At 42.7% G+C, this 21310-nt stretch overlaps 1 protein-coding gene across 1 annotated transcript in view; it reads left to right on the forward strand.

Moving 5' to 3' along the window:
- The window catches only part of MYO1E (myosin IE), a 201092-nt gene that overhangs the window by 118305 nt on the left and 61477 nt on the right, over nt 1-21310 (forward strand). The window contains exons 5-10 of the mRNA XM_059913157.1: nt 611-698; nt 4486-4575; nt 8590-8721; nt 11442-11576; nt 12969-13101; nt 17969-18165. Of these exons, the coding sequence (XP_059769140.1) occupies nt 611-698; nt 4486-4575; nt 8590-8721; nt 11442-11576; nt 12969-13101; nt 17969-18165 (775 nt within the window). The remainder of the gene's footprint in view (nt 1-610; nt 699-4485; nt 4576-8589; nt 8722-11441; nt 11577-12968; nt 13102-17968; nt 18166-21310) is intronic.

The raw sequence follows: 21310 nt of genomic DNA on the forward strand, positions 1-21310 counted from the left end.
AAACCTGAGAGTGCCTACTTTTTCTTTTTCTTTTTTTTAATTACAGAAGAGATATGTGATTACTAAAAGTTTGGAAAATAATGAACTGAAAGAAGTCTCCCACGGTATCTTTTCCTTTACCAAAACCTCTGCTAATATTTTTCTTATGTGCTTTTTTTTCCTTACAGTTTTTTAACCCTGTTTTACATATAATTTGAATCTGATCTATTTCACATAACACTACTTTGTGTGCTTTTCTCCCACAATGTTTACAATCTTCCTGTCAGTTGTAATCTGTCTAGTCTGCCCTTCTGATGTTCCGTAATGTTCCTGTTCATGCTTCCTCCTATTATTGGGCATTTAGAATGCTGAATTGTCTATCCCGTACACAGTGATGGTTATCAGAGCCCTGGCCCACACACCATGTTAATAGTGACCATACAAGTCATGGAGGTAACCTGATCCTGCTGTGATTTAACTTTCTCAACCAGTATTGTGCATTTTTTTTACTGAATTCCTTTCTGCCTGTTTCCTTTTGTTTTTGGTTTTGTTTTGAGGGGGTCTTTTCAGAGGAAAGGGAGCTGCTCATGAGCCACTTCATAGGTGGGTATTTTTGTCTTTCTTTCCTTAGTGGTGAAAGTGGTGCTGGAAAGACAGTGGCTGCCAAATACATCATGAGCTACATCTCCAGGGTGTCTGGAGGAGGCCCCAAAGTCCAGGTGAGCTGGTGCTATGGCCCATTTTGAGACTTTGCGCTGTGTGAAAGTAAGAGGCTCCATTTGCTGTTTAAAAAAGAATTTTTCTTCCACAGAGAAGACATTGGTTTTACAGCCAAGAAACTTGAAATATGCCGAGAAACAGCATGTTATGGGCTGGAGATGCCTAATATGTAATGAGTATTATATACAATCGATGAAAAGGTCACAAATCCAAAAGTAAAATAAACGAAGGGCATGAAAGCCATCTCATAGAAAAGGAAATATAAATGACTCTTAAAACATGAAAATATGCTCACCCCCATGATAATAAGAGAAATGCAAATTAAAACTACATTGAAAAACTATTTCTTAACTGTCAAAATGGCAAAAATTTTGTAGTATTTTAAACACTCTGCTGGTAAAAACATAGGGGCATAGTCTCTCTAACACATTACTGGTAGGAACATGAACTAGTACACTTCTGTGGAGGGCATTTCGGCAATATTTTTCAAATCTATAAGCATCCACCCTTTGACTCATCAATTCTGCTTGGGAGAATTTAACCTTTAGGTGTCCTGAAATGTATACAAAATGATACATGTGTAAAGATCTTTGATGTGACATTTTTTGATGATGGAGAAGACTGGAGACAAATGCTGATCAGTTGGTGGTATAATTTATGGGGAAATAACTTATGGTTCATAATAGACTAGAATATTAGACAGCCATTAAAAAAAATGAAGCTTCAGGTACTGATGGGGACTGATCTTCAAGCTATATCATGAATTGCAAAAAGCAAAGTTCAGAACATTGCGTATAATGTGCTACCATTTGAGAAAAAGGAGAACATATATTTATAATATTTACATTTGTTTGCATATGTATAGCATAGCTCTAGAGGGATACATAAGAAATTGATAATAGTGATTTCTCCAGGGAGGAAACTGGGAGACTGGGGGAGGGGCATCTCTCCATGTAGAACGTTGCAAACCTTTTATTTTTTATGTTACTTTATTTTTTTGGTAGGTAAGAGATGGATTTATTTAGAGAGAGAACACATTCCATAGGCAGAATGCGGTCTGTCTTTGAAAGTGAAAGTGGCTGCGAACCTTTTATTTTTTGAACGATGTGAATAAATCTCCAATTACAAAAATTTACAAAGATTTTAAAATAGAGAAAGGAAAGGAAGGAGGAAGGATTAGAGCATTAGCAGGAAACATTAGGAAAGGGGGGAAACCCAGAGAACGAGGCCACAGGAGAGGGAGAAAGAAAAGGGGGGGGGGATTATAGTATGGGCAGAGAAGGGGCAGGTTCAAGAGGACAGTCTGAAGAAAGCAGTAGATGCAGCCTTTTCTGTCTTGAGTTTTACTCGTTGTGGTAGCGGAATCAGCATCAGCAGGACTGGTGAAGCCCCCCTGCCACCCCCCCAGAGAGCAGTGGAGGATGGCCGTGGGGGCTAAGGTCCACAGGGGGCTGCCCAAACTCACACTACTCATCCCTGGCACAGACTGCTGGGAACTTTTTATTATTATTATTATTAGAAATCATGATCCAAGGTAGATTTCACCCTAAAGATTAATTTTTTAGTTAGAATCATTTAATGTGATGTTATTGCCATAGTCAGCTGTAGACTTTAAAAAGACACATCGAAATTCTGTTTATTATGGCTCTGTCTACTAAATCCATAGTGCTGCATCCTGTCCTGGGGGATCAGAAAGCTTAAGGCGGAGGCCAGTATTCCTTACACAGAGTAAAAGGGTCTTAAGAATGGCCTCCTCTACCAAATGAAAGGAAGATCTAGGGCAGCACCATCCAGTAGAAAGATGGTGCATGTCACATGCATAATTTAAAATTGAATAGTTACAGTAAAAAAAAAAGTAAAAAGCATATGAAATTAACTTTTTAAATATATTTTATTTAACCCAATATATCCCCATGTTATTTCACCATATAATTACTCATCAATTAATGAGCTATTTTACATCCCTTTGTGTCCCAAATCTTTGGATTTAGGACACTGGTGTGTGTTCTACACTTACAGCACATCTCAGTTGGGACTGGCCATGTTGCATGGGCTCAGCAGCTTCCATGTTGGACAGTGGGTGCAGCTCTAGGACTTAGGTTGATGTGGTACAGTCCACTTGCTTTTCTCCATTTGTGTGATCATACCCTATCCGTAGAAGATGGACATGGAGCCAGGAATCCAGGATGCTCTTTTGTGTATGGGTTGCTCCTGTAATTCACTCTTTCTCTTTTCCCCCTATATGCTTACCACATGCCACAAAATTCCGTTGGACATCTTGATAGTTGATGGAGGGATGGATGGATACATGCATAAAGATTCCCAGTTACAAAGTCAATAATTAAAGAAGGAAAGAGACAAGGAAGGGTCTTTCTTTTGTTCTGTCCCTACAAGAAGTTGAGTGTTGATAAATGGTGTAGGCATGCCTGGCCAGTAGACAACAAGTATAAAAGATTAATGAAGACCCACAAAGTCAAAATTAATTTTACAAAGAAAAGCAAATTTTATATAAATCCATGACTTTTTAAAGAAGGATGCTTAGAAGTATCTTTCTAAGCTTTGAAACCGACTTCATGGTGGGACCATCCATGATTTACTCTTCCTTCCATTGCTAACGACGTGTGCCTGGTTGATGGAATTCCAGTTCTCAGTCCTCTTCTGAATGTTCAGGCGGTGCCAGAGGAGCACTTTGGCTGTTACATAGTTAGTAGTTAGTGCCTTCATCTAGCCCTGTCTGCTGCAGGCGACGACCCTAGTGGCCAGACTGCAGACGTTTAATGTTGATTTTTCTCTTCCTGTTTTCCTATGAGGACAAGGATACAGAGCTCTTGGCTTGAAATTAGTCAGTAGCTAAAGAGCACAAGCCAGAGACTTGTTATTTCTGGAACATGTTTAACCATAGCATGTGAATAATTAGAAGTACAAGGAATGACTCACTTGTTCAAAATCCTCTCCAACATCAACTCCTATCTGTTGAGCTGTCTTTGCCCATGGGGTGTTTTGTACTTTTCAGTCTGACCTCAAATTGGGGTGTGTATGAAAACCAAATTCTTCCCCTCCAGTAGGTCAGGAATTGTTCCACACAATCCAGTGTCGACCCTTGTTGCTCAAGTGGGAAAGAACTGGCAAAAACCCCCAGCATCGGGGAGCTGGTTAGAAATGCAGACTCTCGGGCCCCACCTCAGACCTACTGAATCAGCATCTGCATTGTAATGAGATTCCCAGGTGATTCCTGGAAAGGAATTCCCAGGTGATTCCATGAAAGTTCGGGAAGCACGAGACTGTGTCCGCAGCTTTGTTTGGGGAGGAGAGACTGTTTAATTTCCCTCAAGGTGCCTCTCACTTGCAGTGAAGAGAGGGAGTGCGGGATGCAGTAGGTGGGGAGAGAAGTTGAGTAGAACAGGAGGAGTGACAGTAAAGCCTGCAGTCAGAACCCAAGGAGATGCCCCGTCCTGCCATGATGCCCCGTACACAGGGAGCACGGGATGAAGGTGCAGCATCCGATTTGGAAACCCAGTCCGGGAACGTTTGTAGATCCTGATTTACGGTGGCACTCTGGCTCCAGAGAATTCTGCATCAGGTCAAGGGAGCTGGAAGGCGTGACCACACAAACAGGGTTAGGTCTGTCAAGAGGAAAGAGTAAATCCTCCAGAAACTCCAGGGACTTGGATTTGAGGCCTCTCACCTTCACCGCATCCAGAAACCATGTCCTTGGGAAAGTCTGGCTTTACATCGTGGAGTAGGTGTTCGCGTCTTCCTAACCTTTGGTCTTTTTTGCGGTGACAGCACGTCAAGGACATCATCCTACAGTCCAACCCGCTGCTGGAGGCCTTCGGGAACGCCAAGACGGTGCGGAACAACAACTCCAGCCGATTTGTGAGTTTCTTTCCTATGATAGAGAATGTCACCTGATTGATGATGTTGACATTCCTGATTTAAGTCCTGTGTCCCCGAGGAAATAGGGGGTTTTCACACATCATCAGGAGGCCGCCTTTTCAATCTTTTCCTCATTTTCTGTAGCGGCGAGCTGCCAGGCTTCAGTTTTCCCTCTGACTCAAGTTATTTTTGAGCCTTGGGGATGTAAATAAGATAATTTTTGAAACCAGTTCTCAACTTGAGTTGCCTTCCTAAGGAAAATGGAAGTGTCAACTTTGGTCTTGGAGGAGTTTGCTTTGGGCCCTGGAGAAAAGGCCTTCTTTCCCTGACAAAGAACTGAGGAGACTAGATCCCAGGTCTTGTCGCCTTGCTTTGCTTCATAGAACTTGGTCTGTGGACCCCGAAGGACGCACTTTGATCCGGCACCCTGGAAAGAAACTTCCTCCTCTCTGTCAGCCAGAGGGAGCCGACTGCTTACCCCACCCCTCTTGGCTTTGTGTGTGCGTTTTTTGCATGTTCATGTGACATAATGACATCTAAAAGTGGCTGGACTTAGCCTACAGATTCCTCCTAACTGGCCCACTTACCCAAGGGAATGAAAATATCAGGCGAATGCCTGAATGCCGATTGAGACGTTTTTCTGAGTGGCTCCCGAGGGGGTAAATTGGAAGGCTGGCAAGGACGAATATGAATATATGCCCCTTGACAAAAAGCCACATTTACAAAGAAATGAATGTTTGCTCAGTAGCTTTGATTTATGTAGATTTTGTATCTTATCTCAACCATAGATTATGTCTGGCAGTAAAGCATTTAGGGAGCCATCTGTGAGGTGGATTCTGGACCATTTTAAAATAAATAAGTGAGAATTTTGGAGAAAAACGATTTCTTTTTCACCCTTCTGTTTTGGAAAGAAGCTTCCATTTCCAAGAGAATTCTTGCTCAGTTCTCATGCAGTAATTGTTAAGCTCCCTGGTGAGTTTTATCTGTCAGAATTATCCTCACTTTCCTCGCTGTTTAATATTATTCAGACTACTCATTTGTTCATCTCTCATTTTTCTGCTCAATGCCAGTTGTCCATCTCAATCTGCCTTGTAAAGATGGACTTGACCAAATTTAACTCTCTAGCTACCCATCCCCCTTCTTTTGCCTTCCTTAGAGAGCAGGAAGATAACCATATCAGTATTTTCCTTGACATTTCCAATATAAATTATTTTTTATCCTTGGACAAGGAGGCTACAGCAGTCAGTTTTTGTAAAGCAAAACAAAAATACCCAGCATTTATTATTTTTCTGATTACAGAATTTCATACAACCCTGATGGAAAGATGGGAAAACTGTACGGAAAGATGGGAAAACTGTACAGAAAGGCAGTTCTCTCTCTCTCTCTCTCACACACACACACACACACACACACGCACACGTGCACACACGTAGTGGCGTCTGATGGGGCATCAAAAGATGTTCTCGTTAATAATGAGAGAAATGTAAATTAAAACCATATATCATTTTCTCTCAGATCATGAAACATTAAGGAGAAAAGACGCTATTGGTTGAAGACTGACACCTCCCAGGAGAGCGATTTGGCAATTCTTATCAAAGTTTAAAAGACTCATTGTCTTTGACCCAACAATACTTTTAGGGTATAATATCCACGTTCCCTGTTAATAAGGATTTATTTTAAAAGATATCCATAATGTTAAATTTTTAAAAAAAGTTTACAAAACAATATCTATAATATGGTTCTATTAATTTTAAAATGCACATTTATATAAAGCATAATTAAGGTGTCTGCAAATCCAAGTTTGAATATCCTATTACAGTGATTAGTAGGAGGAGGTAGAAGTGGCATCAGGGTGGGATTATGGGTAATTTCACTTAAAATGGATATGTAGTGTGAATCATAAAAATTCATCTATTTCCACTTATAAATCTTTTCAAGTTTTAAGAACTACATTATGAAATATTTCATATACTATTTTAAAATAATACAATCAACATTGGGGTACCCAGTACCTAACTTAAGAAATAAAACATTACCAAGAGTTGAGGTTTCTTTTCATTTACTAATGGAAATATCATATCCTTTCTTTATACAGTTTCCTCTTTCCCCCAGGCTGCTTTACAACAAAACTAAACTTTTTGCTCTCTCATTAGGGATTTTGCCTTTTACATTACAATTTTGAGTTGTGTGTAAGCATTTCTGTTACATTAGAACAGCGATTCTCAAACTTGGCCACATATAAAAAACACCCAGGCTTTTTACAGCTACTCCTGTCTGGGTGCCAATCCCTAGCGACTGACTTACTTGTCTGGGGTGGCATCAGGAAGCATTTCTTTTTCTTTCTTTCTTTTTTTAAATTTAATTTAATTTTAATATTTATTTATTTATTTATTTGGTTGCACTGGGTCTTAGTTGCGGCAGGCAGGCTCCTTAGTCGCGGCTTACTGGCTCCTTAGTTGCAGTACGTGGGCTCCTTAGTTGCAGCATGTGAACTCTTAGTTGCAGCATGCATGTGGGATCTAGTTCCCTGACCAAGGATTGGACCCGGGCCCCCCGCATTGGGAGTGCGGAGTCTTATCCACTGCGCCACCAAGGAAGTCCCCCTAGGGCAGCATTTCTTAAAGGCTCCACAGGTCTTTCTAACATGTAGCCAAGGTTGTGAACCATTTCCAGAAGAACCTGAGAGTTTGCCGTTTACCACATCTGCCCTTCCTGGATTTGATGTCCTGTTTTGTTTCATTTCCATCCCCAGGTTGATGGGGAATGGCGGTGGGGTGGTAGGGTTGTACACAGATGGACACTGAATTATTCCCTTCAGAACATGGCCAAAGGGAAAGATGGTGAAGGACGGCCACGGTAGGAAGCCAGAGGGGTCTTGTTCAGCAGACTTTTCTTGTGAACCACCGTAATTCAGGATAGCTGCGGTTTGTGGTGCTTCTGGATGTTTATTTTTGGGTTTATTTTTGGGAGAGGAAGGAGTCAGCAGATTAAAACAAATAGACAGTTAGATGGTGGCTTTCCTTTGTAGCCTTTTTGATACCTGGAATTGGCGAATACCTTAGCAGGAACACAGGAGGTACTAGGTGCTGTTGGCAGCAGGAAAAACACGCAGCAGGCTTTTCTTCTCCTTAGTGAGTTTATGGTTCTAGTTGGAGACTTGCTGCTTGGCAGGCTTCAGCCCTGACATGGGGGGATTTCATCAGCATACACATTTTAAAAATATTAAATGTGAATGCAGTTAGGTTGGGCATTCTCTCCAGTCTGACCCTAGGCCACACCACTCCCTAAAATCCACATTTTCATCTTTTTCTTCGTTTATATTTGCCCTCCTGGACCTTCCTGAGGACTGGAGAGAAACTAGATTGTAGTGGAAAAAAAAAAAAAAATCATTTACTTAACAATCTGGACACCTTTTTCAGCTACCCTCCAGGGTTTTATTCTCTTTTGTTCCCTATTAGCAGTAATTTAAAAGGAAGTATTAACAACAGTAGCAAAAATCCCCACACCCATAACTAGCTGGAAAGAACTTATAACCAAGTGTTTTTATTTTACATAAGCATATTAGATGCTCCAGAGGTAAAAAGGGATTGCTTTTGCTCAAAGCCATTAAAGTAAGTCTGCCCGAGGGAAAATTTGCTTCCTCTGAAAGAGGCAGATAGAGTTCACTCTTGTTAGATCAAGGGGACCATGTGATTTTCTGTCCTATTCTTTACAGCTTCCGGTTTAGCAGGCAAGCACCTACTGGGGGAAAATGGGAAGGAATATAGTGAGCGTATCCTTATTTAGTCAGGTTAGAATGATAGATTCTCTCAATACAGAATTGTGTGATTGGACAAAGGCATGGGTTATTGTCTGATAGGAAATGGTGAGGAAGTCTAGACCAGAACTGGGAATAATTCAGAACATATCTTTCATTAATGAATTTCCTTGAATTATATGCTATATCCAAAGACTGTTTGGAACATCATGTTTTTGTTCACCAACCATTGAAGGAAATCCCTAATTTTCTTGCAGGGAAAATACTTTGAAATCCAGTTCAGTCCCGGTGGGGAACCAGACGGTGGAAAGATCTCCAACTTCCTTCTGGAAAAATCTAGGGTGGTGATGAGGAACCCTGGAGAGCGGAATTTTCACATATTTTACCAGGTTTTCCTTTATATTATTTCTTTCCTACTTCCTTATTCCTTCTCCACATTTAAAATTTTCTTCTCTCAGTCCTCAGGCTTAGACAGTCTAGTCTGGCAAGCCCAGGAGTCTTTATTGCTGTAGGATGTGTAAGTCAGTGTGCAAAAGAATTGTGAGAATGCCCTTACCTGCAAGGACAATAAGTTCTAGTTGGCATGAGAAGACAAAAATTTCCCTAGAGTGAAATGATCAAGAAAGTGTTGACACACTTCAGAACAAAAGTAGGAATGTTTTATTCTTTGCCAAATAGGAATTCACAAGGGGAGACTTGGCTGGGACGGTGAGGAGAGCCATTAAGGAGGCACAGGATAGCATGGAGGGGAGATTGACTCAGGCAAGTCAGGTGGCCTGAACAAAGCAGGGGTGGGAGGGAGAGGGGGGAGGCGGAGGGAGTGGGAAGGAGTAGGCTAATGTATGAGTCAGGTCCCAGCTGGTCTGCAAGGGCAGAGATCTCCAAAAGGTGAACTGCTGGACAAAAGACTTGAAATAGACTTGGGATCTTTCATGCCAGGTCAAAAAATTTTGGCTTAGACTCTCAGAAGCCATGGAGAATTTGGTGCTAGAGCAGTATGCCGGCTGCTTTGAACTTGTGTTCCAGGCTTCAGCAGTCATTTGCTTTGACTATTTTTAAAATGTTTTTAAGTATTTAAAAAATTTAATGATACCATACACAATTTTTTAATGTATGGATTTTATGTATTAGTACTTCATTTATCGGGGATCCACGTTAGATTTTCTTTGAAGAGTTGGCCTGCAGTGGTTTTTGGGGGTTTTTTAATTTATTTTTTTGTTATAGTTCGAAGATCATTGGATTTGAAGGCAGTTAAGCTGTGTTGGTAGCCCACATTCAGTCTTTTCAATTACATAGACATGTTAGGTGATGGCAAATAATTCTTCTGGTTGGCATCTGTTGGTTGAAAGCGTACATAAATGACCAAAAGCTTCTGTTAATTCAGTAATGTTTTTAATTATATTAGTCAAAGCAACATGTACAGATGTTTGAAAAGTAATTTCATGTGTCACACACATAGTGTATTATTTATTGAGCACCAGACAGAAGTTCATACTTATTTCCCAGACACCTTTTAATAAATGCCAGCCCCACGCCCCTCCAGATTCCTCTTCCTACAGGTTGGAAATCCTCAGATTAGAGACTGGGGAAGTGATGAGATCAGGGGAAGACACAGTTCCAGATTCTGACATAGAAGTAATAGTCGAAGCTGTGAAATAGGTGAGACTCCTGTGGGAGTGAGTGTGGAGAGAAGAACCATGCCCATGTAGGACTTGGGGACCTGGGGACCACCTATAGGATGAGGAGGCATTGAGGAGCCAGGGAAGTAGTCAGAGGATGAAAGCCAAGGTCCTGCAGTGTCACCAAAGCCAGAGGGAGCTCGGTGGAGGGGAGTGTGGGCCAGGATCACATGTTCAGAGCTTTGTGGGGAAGGATGGGGCAAGGCCCTGGGGATCAAGAAAGGCCGGTGGCTTCAGCCACTGGAAAGTAGCCATGAGAGTTATTTCATCAGAATGGCGATGGCGAGAAAGAAGGCAGATGAGGAAGCAGGTTCTGTAGCTTGAAGGATCTCACAGAGGCAAAGAAAAGCTTCTAGAAAAGGCAAAGAGCAGCATGTGTTTGTAGATGGGAGAGAATTAAAGAAAGGGGTGTTTGAAGATTCAGGTGAGGGGAGCTACATACTGTGGGGAGAAGACTGAGAAAGAGGTGGGGGAAAGTTCTTCCTTAGACACCCCGCCCACTCACACCCTCCCCCCCCATAAAAAGAAAAAAACAAAGCCAGAAGGAAGAAAGGAAGAGAGTGGTGCAAAAAGATTTTGAGGAGATAGGGGGGAAAACTCAGGGAACCTGATGTCGTGAAATGACCTAGAACTTCTCGGTCACGGAGATGAGGTTCCCTGTTTTAAGGGTGTGGAGCCGGGATGACATGAGGAACTTGACCAGGATGGAGGAGTGTGGATGGGGGCTTCCTCCCGCCAGCTGGGAGCCAGTGGTGTCTGGCACTGGCTTGCATGGGCTGTTCGCATCTCTCCCTTCAGGGACATTTCTTGGTAGTTTGAAATCAGTCATGGTAGGAGGATTCACACCATGAAAGTCAGCAAACTACAACTCTAGTCCCCACCCCCAACTCAAGAATGGATTGTTGAACATTTTCCAGCACACCTAAAAGGGTCTTGCTCACAGCTAAGGCAAATACCAGAGATAGAACAGAAAGCCAAGGGACAGGACACCAGCATGGGGGACCTGAGGCTGTTCTTGAATATGCACCCTGCAGTGAGAAGCAGGGAGGGTCCAGCTGCACCTTAAAAAGCCGTGTGCAAGTTGAGCAGGAACAAAGTAATTGTAATCTGGCTTGCTTTCCGCTTTTCCAAGGGATCTCACCAGTGTGACCGTGCAGTTCCCTTTAACGGACAAGGGAAAATTCTCAGCTCTTGCAGGTCTAATCAGAGTTAAGAATTAGAATTTGCAAAGATGATCTGGGGCTACTACACAGAGAGCAGATATGCTGAAGCCCCTCCACATTTTTGCGACCGGACCAGCCATCCGTTTGGGAAGCAGGGATAGAGAGTCTCATCGCCTGGGCTCCGGGGGTGGTGGTGACAGGAACCGTGCGGTACCTTCGATTGCTTTCTGGGCCACTCCACGCACACGCCACTTTCTCTTGCTCCAGCTCATCGAGGGCGCCTCCGCAGAGCAGAAGCACAGCCTGGGCATCACCACCATGGATTATTATTACTACCTGAGCCTCTCGGGGTCCTTCACGGTGGATGGCATTGACGACAGGAAGGAGTTTCAGGAAACTCTGGTAAGTGCTGGCGCGGGGCAGCTCTTCCGACCGGGCGTTGCCTATGGCAGAAAGGGCAGGGGAGGTTAGCAAAGCAAAGAACAGCCCCATATTCCCACCTCATGCTGCTGGAAGCACTCCATTTTCTGAAACACACACTTGTAAACACCCTTAAATAGCCATGTGCCCAGTTGCTGGAGGACCACTTAATGATTTTAAATGGGTTAAAAAAAAAAAATTCATCCTTACTCCGCTGCAGGTGCTCTGATTAACAGATAAAAACTATTGTGGGTAATGCATTTACCATACCTGTTTGCCAACAGCTTATACAGTCATTGAGCTGTTTCCTTACAAAGGCAAAGCAAAGACTGCTCTTATGATCTTAATCAGGTTTAGAAATCTTAGAACACCTTCAGTCTCTTCTCCACCCGCTTTCTCTTCCCTTCTGTATTTATAGGTCAGAAGGAGAGCCTCTACTCCATTCTCTTCACAATTTAGGTATTTTATGGTACAAGGTATGAATCCAGGTAGATTATTGAGGGTGCACGTCCTTGGGGAAACGACTTACTATGTCAACCTAGAACTTTCTGAAGGTGGGCTGTTCACCCATTTAGCCTCAAAGAACTGCATCACCACTGCCCTTTGAGTCAGGTACCAGCCTGGCCCATCCCTCAGCCCAGATCCAGAACCAAGTGGGAGAACGGGCAGTTGGAGGTACAGTTGAGGGGAAGCTGACCTTTGTGCTTGTGTATCCCGGGTGCCAGGGAAGAAGATGGCATCAAGGAGCCACACGGTCTCAGAGGAGCTGGGAGAAAAAATGCAGATAGGCCTGCATTGGTCCTAGAGTACAGTTCTCTTAGGATATTGGTATCTAAGACTCAGGCATCTCGGCTCCTTTTATTGAATTTAATGGATCTCAGAAACAAGGCTGTGCTAATGATGCTTTTATTTGATTTTCCTGGAGATTTGTAAATCACGATCCTTTTGCAAGTACAGTTTATTCTCAGCCCTGCCAGTGAAGAGGAAGATCTGTGAGTATTGAGAGTGGCTGGAAAAGGGGCACTGGTGCCCTTAGAGGGAGAGGAGTGGCAACAAGGAGAAAACTAAGGGACGAAAACAGACTTGTTGACTGTGCAGTTGCCCCTCCATCTGAGTGTGTTTCCTCCAGAGCTCTCTCGCCCTTATTCCCGGAGGATTACACGTTCTCCATGTAAAGACGGAACTGCCTTTCCAGCACCATGTTGAGACTTGAATGTGTGAGAGGGCGTTGGTCAGTGAAGATGTCCTACAGGGACTTCCTGCTGCCATCGCAGACTCAGCCGAGTGTAGCTGCACACGCAGTTTGGCGTCTTTCTGATGTGCTTCCATAGCCGGGGACCGACTTGCCTGGATCGCTTCTCTCTTCTTTCCCAGCACGCGATGAACGTGATTGGGATCTTCGCGGAGGAGCAGACGCTGGTGCTGCAGATAGTGGCGGGAACTCTCCACCTGGGAAACATCAGCTTCAAGGAAGTTGGCAACTACGCGGCCGTGGAGAGTGAAGAGTGTGAGTGGTGTGGGCACCCGGTGGCCAAATGAGGGGACACAGTTGTTTAGTTCCGATCAGAAGTAACACACCACTTTCCTTTGCTTTGGGTTTTTTTGGTAAGAGAGGCTGAGAACACTTAGGCGTCCTGCTGTGGCAGAGCTTAACGGTCTCCTGGGAGTCTGTGCCTCTTCTGTACACTCACACTATGGACCATTAATGAGATTGTTTCAGTTTATCATTAACTCTGGGGAAATCTGGCAGAATTTCACTTATAGGTTTAACAATAAAGTGATACTTTAATGAAGATTAGTAAGATTTGTCTCCTACTAAATATCTTTTCTGTAACTGATCTTTAGGGTTGATATTCACCTAAAGGTTCTAAAGAGTATCATGGGCTATATATAAATAAGGAAAGCTCATGTTTATAAGTTGCCCCATGGGTTGGATTAGACCGAGCTTCTGAAAACAGGAAAAAAAAAAAAAAAAATGGACCCTGACTGTTGTGTTGCCATTGCTGGTGACGACCTTTAATGGCCTCTCTGTAGCAGTCAGAGCCTGAAAACCTGAATGATCACTTCTACTCTTTGAGAAGAAATCAGGTGCGAAAGAGGCACGTTACTAGTTCTCTGTGCTCTGCTGTGCCGCAGCCGCCATGGCATGTGACTTTAGCCTCTCAGGCATCAGTTGGCTTTCCAGGCTGCTCTCAGAACCCACACATCCTTTAACCACCCAGGGAGACGTTTCTTCCTTTCTCAGCATTCTTCAAAGATGGTAAATTTAGATGCCTAGTAATAAATAGTATCCTACTCATTGCTGACTGTGCAGTAAGGCTCTTTCCATTCCAAATAAGGTTCTTTTTTATATTTTTGTTTTCTTTGGTGATAAAAGAGGGAAGTTCTGCCAACTTCTGATGTCTATCTGATAAAGAGAAACGTGAATTATGTTTACCAGGGAAGGGAGTGGGGTGGAAAACAAATACACAGGGTGTCCATAGGGTCTAGAAACACAACCTAATAATAATAATAACTGTGTTTCTAGACTTCATGTACTTTATCCTTCCCATTTAACAAATGCATGTATGTGTCCAGGAGGGTGATGAACACTTGCCTTTCAACATTGATCTCTCCAATTTCTTGGTAGTTTTCTGTGGACGTAGACTGGAATTCTCTTGCCTTCTTGGATAGTACAATCCTTTACTGCCTCTGTAGGCTGGAGAAAAATGTCATGACTCTGACACAGCAAGCATTTCCCTGGGTGCTTGAGCCAAGAAGTGGTTCGTTACACATCAGTGTCCCGAGGAAGTAGCCTCCTCAGCCAACTGGGTAAAGCCCAGGATTGGCAACTGCCTATGAAATCCCCTGATTGGAAGTGGTACAGGGATGGAGGTCAGAAAAGACTATGCTTGAAGCCAAAGAGGTCTAACAAAGAAAAGTGTCCTCCTCCCAATCATTTTGTTTTCTTTCAGTTGGTAATACCTTAACATGGTTCAGGGGGGTACACGATCAGAATTATCACATCTACCCCTTTGCTAGTCGACTTCTTTCCCTCCCCCGAGGGAAACACTGTTTCCAATCTCTTGTATTCCTTTCAAGGGAATATTGTGTTCCTGAGAAACTACTCATATCTGTTCTTTTTTCCCCACTCTTGTATGTTAATGGGAGCATGTAACATGTTCTACAGTTGCTTTTTCACTTCAAATTATATCTTGGAGATTATTCTGTATCAATTCATTAAGAAGCGTCATCCTTCTTAGAGCTGCATTAGCATTCCGTTGCCGGGCTATCCTGTAATTTATTGAACCAATCATCTGTTGATTGACATAAAGATGGTTTCACATCTTTTGCTCTTCTAATTACTTAAAATGAATAACCTGGTTTGTGTCATCTTTCTCATATTCGAGTTTATATATGGAATAGATTTATAGAGGGAAGGGCTAGCCTATGTTTTTATAAAAGAAGAAAGCAGACTTTCCTTAGCTATTGTATTGTAGAAAAAATTGCTAAGACCCCCATCACAACTGGCCTACTGAAGCAAGATATTACGTACAAATTAACCTAAGAACTTTGTTGAAGGAAATAAAAATACTGCTTAAATAACCACGGGAATAAATTGACAGTGCTCCTCCTTTGCCTCGTTATTAATGGGTTAGAAAGCACAGAACCTCAACACCCAAGACTGATAAACCACATTTACCTTGCCGTTTCTTTTAAATTTGTAACAGGGACTTTTGCTTTGCTAACATCTTTTCGGTTTCTCTATCTTCCCTATACGTCCCTATACTTAAATGGAAAAATTAAATCCAATTTTGCTTTACACTTGAGTGCAGTAATAGAAATCTATCCTCATTATCAAAACGTGCTAAAACATTACTTTCTAGCAGGTTCTTTTATGTCCTGCTTAACTCTTTAACTCTACCAGAGTTACATCAGCATTTTTAAATTAATCAATGCCTTCCCTTGCCCTCCTCCTCCTGACCCCACTCCCCCAGCCTCCGACCTTCCATACTGCCTCTCCTATCCAGCCACCCTTGCACACGCCCTCGTGGAAATTCACAGCCGGAAGGAAGTCAATATAAGTAGCCCTATAATTTCAGCACTAGGGCAGTCACTGAAGAAGATAAGAGGCCATAAAAGCTAGTACCTGAAAAACATGGCATGGATTTTTTGGAAAGCAAGTACTAGATTTCCTCTCTAGACTTCTTCGCTGTTTCCCTAAGCCTGTGGCTCTGATTCTTGGCCAAATTCCATGCCTTGTTTTTCAAGTGCCTGTGATCCTTCACTTGTGCCGTCTTCTTTTCTACAGAAGAGGTACTGAGGCGTGGAAGGATATCATGTTTCCTTGTTAGTCCTGTCTGTTTTGTCTCAAGGACCCAAGAACTTAGTCCGTATTGTTTTATTTCTTTAGCTGTGGTCGTAAAGGTAATAGCATAAACTTTTCTACCACCCGTTTTAACCATGTCCCTATTTTAGCATGGTTGGGGGCTTGGGAGAAGCCCATATTTAATCTACATGCTATCTGCCTGGTGAGAGTGATATTATAGTTTCCCCTTAATGAAGGCCTCCTCGATGTCAGACACTTTGGTAAATGTCTCTTGAGTCTTGCTGCAGACCTGCATGTGTCCAGTGTAATTTATGGGCATCTTCTGTCCTCGTTCTGTGCAAGGTGATTTTCTTTTGGCAGAGGACACATCCAGATTCCTAAACATATGTGTCAATGGTAAAACTAAACTGAAAAAAATGGCCATTGGCAAATGAGTGCATTTAATTTTGTTCACATCCCCTTTGAAAAAGGAAACCCTCTACTTGTCATAGTGTTTCTGTGGAACAGTCCTATAGTTAATAAATACCTTGTTCTGGCATTACACTTTTTCAAAATGCATTCACTGACTTAATCTCTTTGGAAGGTGTATACTGAGAAAGGTCAGCCTGTTACATTCCAACACCATCTGTGAAATTCAAACAGATTATCCTTTATTGGGAGCCTTATGATTTTTGAGCATTATCATAAGGTCTTTAATAAATAAAATCCCTTTATCAGAGAATTTTGTCAAAGCTTTATGCAGAAAAAGAAAACTCATATTCAAGTTCAAAATTTTGATTTGTGTCCATGAACATCTTCCATTCATACTGGAAAAAAAATCTGAGCATTCTTTCATGTGCAAGAATGTCATTCTTGTCATTTATTCACATTAGAGTATTTTGACCAAAAGTCAAGAAAATCTGTTTATATCATTAGCCCCCTCTTGGTGAGTTTCTTGACCTGAAACAATTTGCTGACCCATGAGAACCTCACCTTTTCAATCCAAACTGACCACAAACTATGCCAACTACATGTCCTTAGGATTGGATGGGTGTTCTGTGATAAGAATACCACCTATCCCCTCCATCACTCTGTACACCACCCCAGGGAAATCAGGTAACACCCCTCTCTAGAAGTCATCCAGGCCTCCTTTGACTCCAACCCAGATATCCCCTACCATTCAGGCCCTCCACCATCGGAATTCATCCTAATCTTTTAATCACCTACCTTGACTTTCATCTCCAGCTGGTGCTACACACCTCAGCTGTGTCTCCCACATTCTCACCTCCTTGCCTTTGTACGTTCCACTCCCCTCTCTCCCTCTTCTTTCTTCCTCTGCATCTGTACAAGTCCTGTTCATCCTTTGAGCCGCCACCCCCCAAATCCCACATCTTCCTTGACCACCCTGGCAAACAGTAATATCTTCCTGTTCTAAATTCCTCCAGGACTTTATTGTCTGTCTGTGCCACATACTCAGCTTTCTGTAGGCTTCTTTATTTGGTAAACTACCTTTGCCTCATCTAGATTGTCTTTAAGATTTCTTAAATATTTTATATCCTGTCCTCTCTCTTTAGTAACCCTACACGTGGTAAGCACTCAGTAACCATGTGATTTGTTATCTTTCTGAGCTTGATGGTATCAGGTGCTTCAAGCTGTTTGGGAATGATGATGCTATGAAAACACTGCACCAAAAAGGAAGAAAAACAATATTTGGAGCCAAGGAAATGTTTCTTGATTTAGTTCCTTCCGGGCTGTCTTGCTGCAAGCTTGGAAAGATGTCCATTTTAGGCATTTGGCTGTGATCTCAGTAGGGGGGATTGGTTTGCCACCTTTCTTGGATCCTGATTTGTATTATTGGAAGTCTCAGTCATCATAGGAATTGACTCATGTAATAGAACAATTGGGAAAAACGAAGTGGATGGATGTGTGTGGGAATGCTGATAAGCAGTCTTCATTAAGTGGAAGTTCTTGGGGGCCAATGGTGATGTCTTGAATGCGTGCACACACACACAAGTGTCTCCATATATTTGTGAGATGAATTGTTAAAATTCTGAAAGACAGTCATGTTTTATTTTGTTTCGTGTAGTTTTGGCTTTTCCTGCCTATCTCCTGGGGATCAACCAGGACCGGTTGAAAGAAAAGCTAACGAGCCGACAGATGGACAGCAAGTGGGGAGGCAAGTCGGAGTCAATCCACGTGACCCTCAATGTGGAGCAGGCGTGTTACACCAGGGACGCACTCGCCAAGGCCCTGCACTCCAGGGTCTTTGATTTCTTGGTAGATGTAAGTAAACACAGGTTGGCATTGTTGATGCTTCGTATTTTAGCATCATGTAAAGAGTGAAACTTCTCAGAGCTTTGTTTTCATGTTTTGCCTCATTCCTTGTAACCGTTACTTTACTCCTCCACTTTTTATCCTCACCCTGGGATCATTTTTCACTTTTCCACTTTTACTTCTAGCATTGTCCAGCAAGACTCTAATATGGTAATCGCTTCTTGTGGACAAAATATTTAGTAAAGCCAGGACTACAGGCCAGAAAAAGAGGAGACCCATGGTCATGAATCCTTGACCCTAAAGGTTTAGAATGTTGTATTTGTCATCTACTGCTATGTTACAAATTAACCCCAAACTTAGTGGCTTAAAACAGTAAGCATGTGTTCTTTCATAGTTTCTGTGGGTCAGGTATTTTGAAGTGACTTAGTTTGGTGGTTCTGATTCAAGGATGAGAGTGCAGTTAAGATGCTGATTAGAACTACAAGGCTTGGACTTCCCTGGTGGCGCAGTGGTTAAGGATCCACCTGCCAATGCAGGGGACACGGGTTTGATCCCTGGTCCGGGAAGATCCCACATGCCACGGAGCAACTAAGCCCATGCGCCACAACTACTGAGCCTGCGCCCTAGAGCCCGCGAGCCACAACTACTGAAGCCCACATGCCTAGAGCCCGTGCTCTAGAGAAGAGAAGCCACCGCAGTGAGAAGCCCGCACACCACAATGAAGAGTAGCCTCTGCTCGCCACAACTAGAGAAAGCCCACACACAGCAACGAAGACCCGATGCAGCCAAAAAAAGAAAGAACTACAAGGCTTGACTAAGGCTGGAGAATCTGGTTCCAAGATGGTGCACTCATATGGCTGTTGGCAAGATGCCTCAGTTCCTTGCTACATGGACCTCTTTTCTGGGCTGCTTGAGTATCCTCCAGACATGGCAGTTGGTTTCCCCCAGAGTGAGTAGTCTAAGAGAGAGAGCAAGAAAGAAGCCACAAAGCTTTTAATGTCCTCATCTTGTCCTCAAATATTGCCACTGTGCCATCTTCTGTTCATTAGAATAAGTCACTAAGTACAGTCCACAGTTAAGGGGAGGGAAATTAGGTTCCACTTTTTGGGGGGAAGAGTATCAGAGACTTTTTGGATATATATATATATATATATATATTTTTTTTTTTTTTTTAATTTTATAGCTACTTTATTTATTTATTTATTTTTGGCTGTGTTGGGTCTTCAGTTCGTGCGAGGGCTTTCTCTAGTTGCGGCAAGCGGGGGCCACTCTTCATCGCGGTGCAGGGACCGCTCTTCATCGCGGTGCGCGGGCCTTTCACTATCGCGGCCCCTCCCGTTGCGGGGCACAGGCTCCAGACGCGCAGGCTCAGTAGCCGTGGCTCACGGGCCCAGCCGCTCCGTGGCATGTGGGATCTTCCCAGACCAGGGCTCAAACCCGTGTCCCCCGCATTAGCAGGCAGATTCTCAACCACTGCGCCACCAGGGAAGCCCTGGATATATTTTTAAAACTACCGTATACTTTTTAAATGATGGCATAACTGTATAGATATTATATATACATATTCATATAAATACATATTTATATATGTATACCACCTATGGATTCTGAAAATTAGTCTCTCAGCAGTGTAGAACTGCCAGTGATGGTCTATGTTAATCACTGTAGCTTCTAAATGGTAGAATAATAATAGCAAGCACTTACATAGCATTTAGTATGTGGCAGATACTGTTCTAAGTATTTTAGAAAAAAATAACTTAATTTTTACAACAACCCTGTGACTTAGGTATTATTATCTCTATTTTACAGATAAGTTAACTGAGGCACAGAGAGTTTAAGGAACTTCCCCAAGGGCACACCACTATTAAGTGATAAACCTAGGAATTAAACCCAGGTAATTTGGCAGTGCTCCAGCTATTTCATTCCTCTGCCTTTTATATATTCAAGCCAGAACGGACCCCAGGGGGACCCTAGTCAAGGGACAGCAGCCTGGCCATTAGATCCAAAAAGTCTGTGTTTGAGTCCAGGCAGCAACATCTATAAGGCTTAAAGTATGGTTGGGTGTGTTTAGGGTTGAGTAAGTCGGGGCAGGATAGGGTAATTATTCTGTGTACTACTTGTGGTTATTTTAAGGGTAAGATTGCTTGGGAAGGTCAGGGTCATACGAAACATTAGTCATGCTTTTACCTTGTCCAGGCCCCTCATTTTTACTGAGAAGGGAATCTTAGCCCTGAGTATTGGTGGTTTCACCCAAGGCCATTCAGCAAGAGGGTAGTGCCGAACTGGGATTAGAACCCACATCTCTTGTCTCTGTTCAGTGTACCTTCCAGTGCTGGCCTTCCCACCTTATTTCCTTTCTGTCTTCCCTTGATTTTTTGTGTGGTATAATGAGATAGATAAGCGATACTAATTGGAGCTGACATTTACTAAGCCCTGACTGTGTGCCAGGCACTGGGCTAAGTGCTATGTATCGTTACCCATTGGCTCATAAAAGATGAGTGTCATTTTCTTCACCTGGAAAACACCTCTGGTACTTAAAAATTCATCCACCCCCAGGAATTTTCCTCCTACATTCCTCCCTCCCCTGCAGTCCTCACCAACCCCCTCTCACCTCCACCTCCCCTCCTATCATTGTCTGTTCCATTGATCACACGTCTCTCCTCACAGGGGTCAAGAGCACAGATATAGTCATCATACTACTTAAATTTAATTCCAGGCCCTTCACCTCGTCCAGTGTTATCTTATGCATTATGATGTTATCACTGTTGTTAAGAGAATTGTAGTGAGAATTAGATGAAACAATACTTGGGAAGCCCTTAGCAAAGCCCAGCACAGGTGATTGTTGAATATGTGTAAGCTGCTTTTATTACCATCACTTTAATCCTAATTTATGGTATTACTATCCATAGTTGCCTCTGAGAATAGAGACTGTCTTCTTGACATTCCTGCCGTATTATGTTAGGTGATCATTAATTGACTACAGGGCATCCCTCATTTTATTGCACTTTGCAGATACTGTGTTTTTTTACAAATTGAAAGTTTGTGGCAACTCTGTTGAACAAGTCTGTCGGTACCATCTTTCCTACAACATTTCGTGTCTCTGTGTCACGTTTTGATAACTCTCACAATATTTCAAACTTTTTCATTATTTGTG

This window comes from Balaenoptera ricei, chromosome 2, assembly GCF_028023285.1.
Source record: "Balaenoptera ricei isolate mBalRic1 chromosome 2, mBalRic1.hap2, whole genome shotgun sequence".
In the NCBI taxonomy this organism is placed as follows: Eukaryota; Metazoa; Chordata; class Mammalia; order Artiodactyla; family Balaenopteridae; genus Balaenoptera; species Balaenoptera ricei.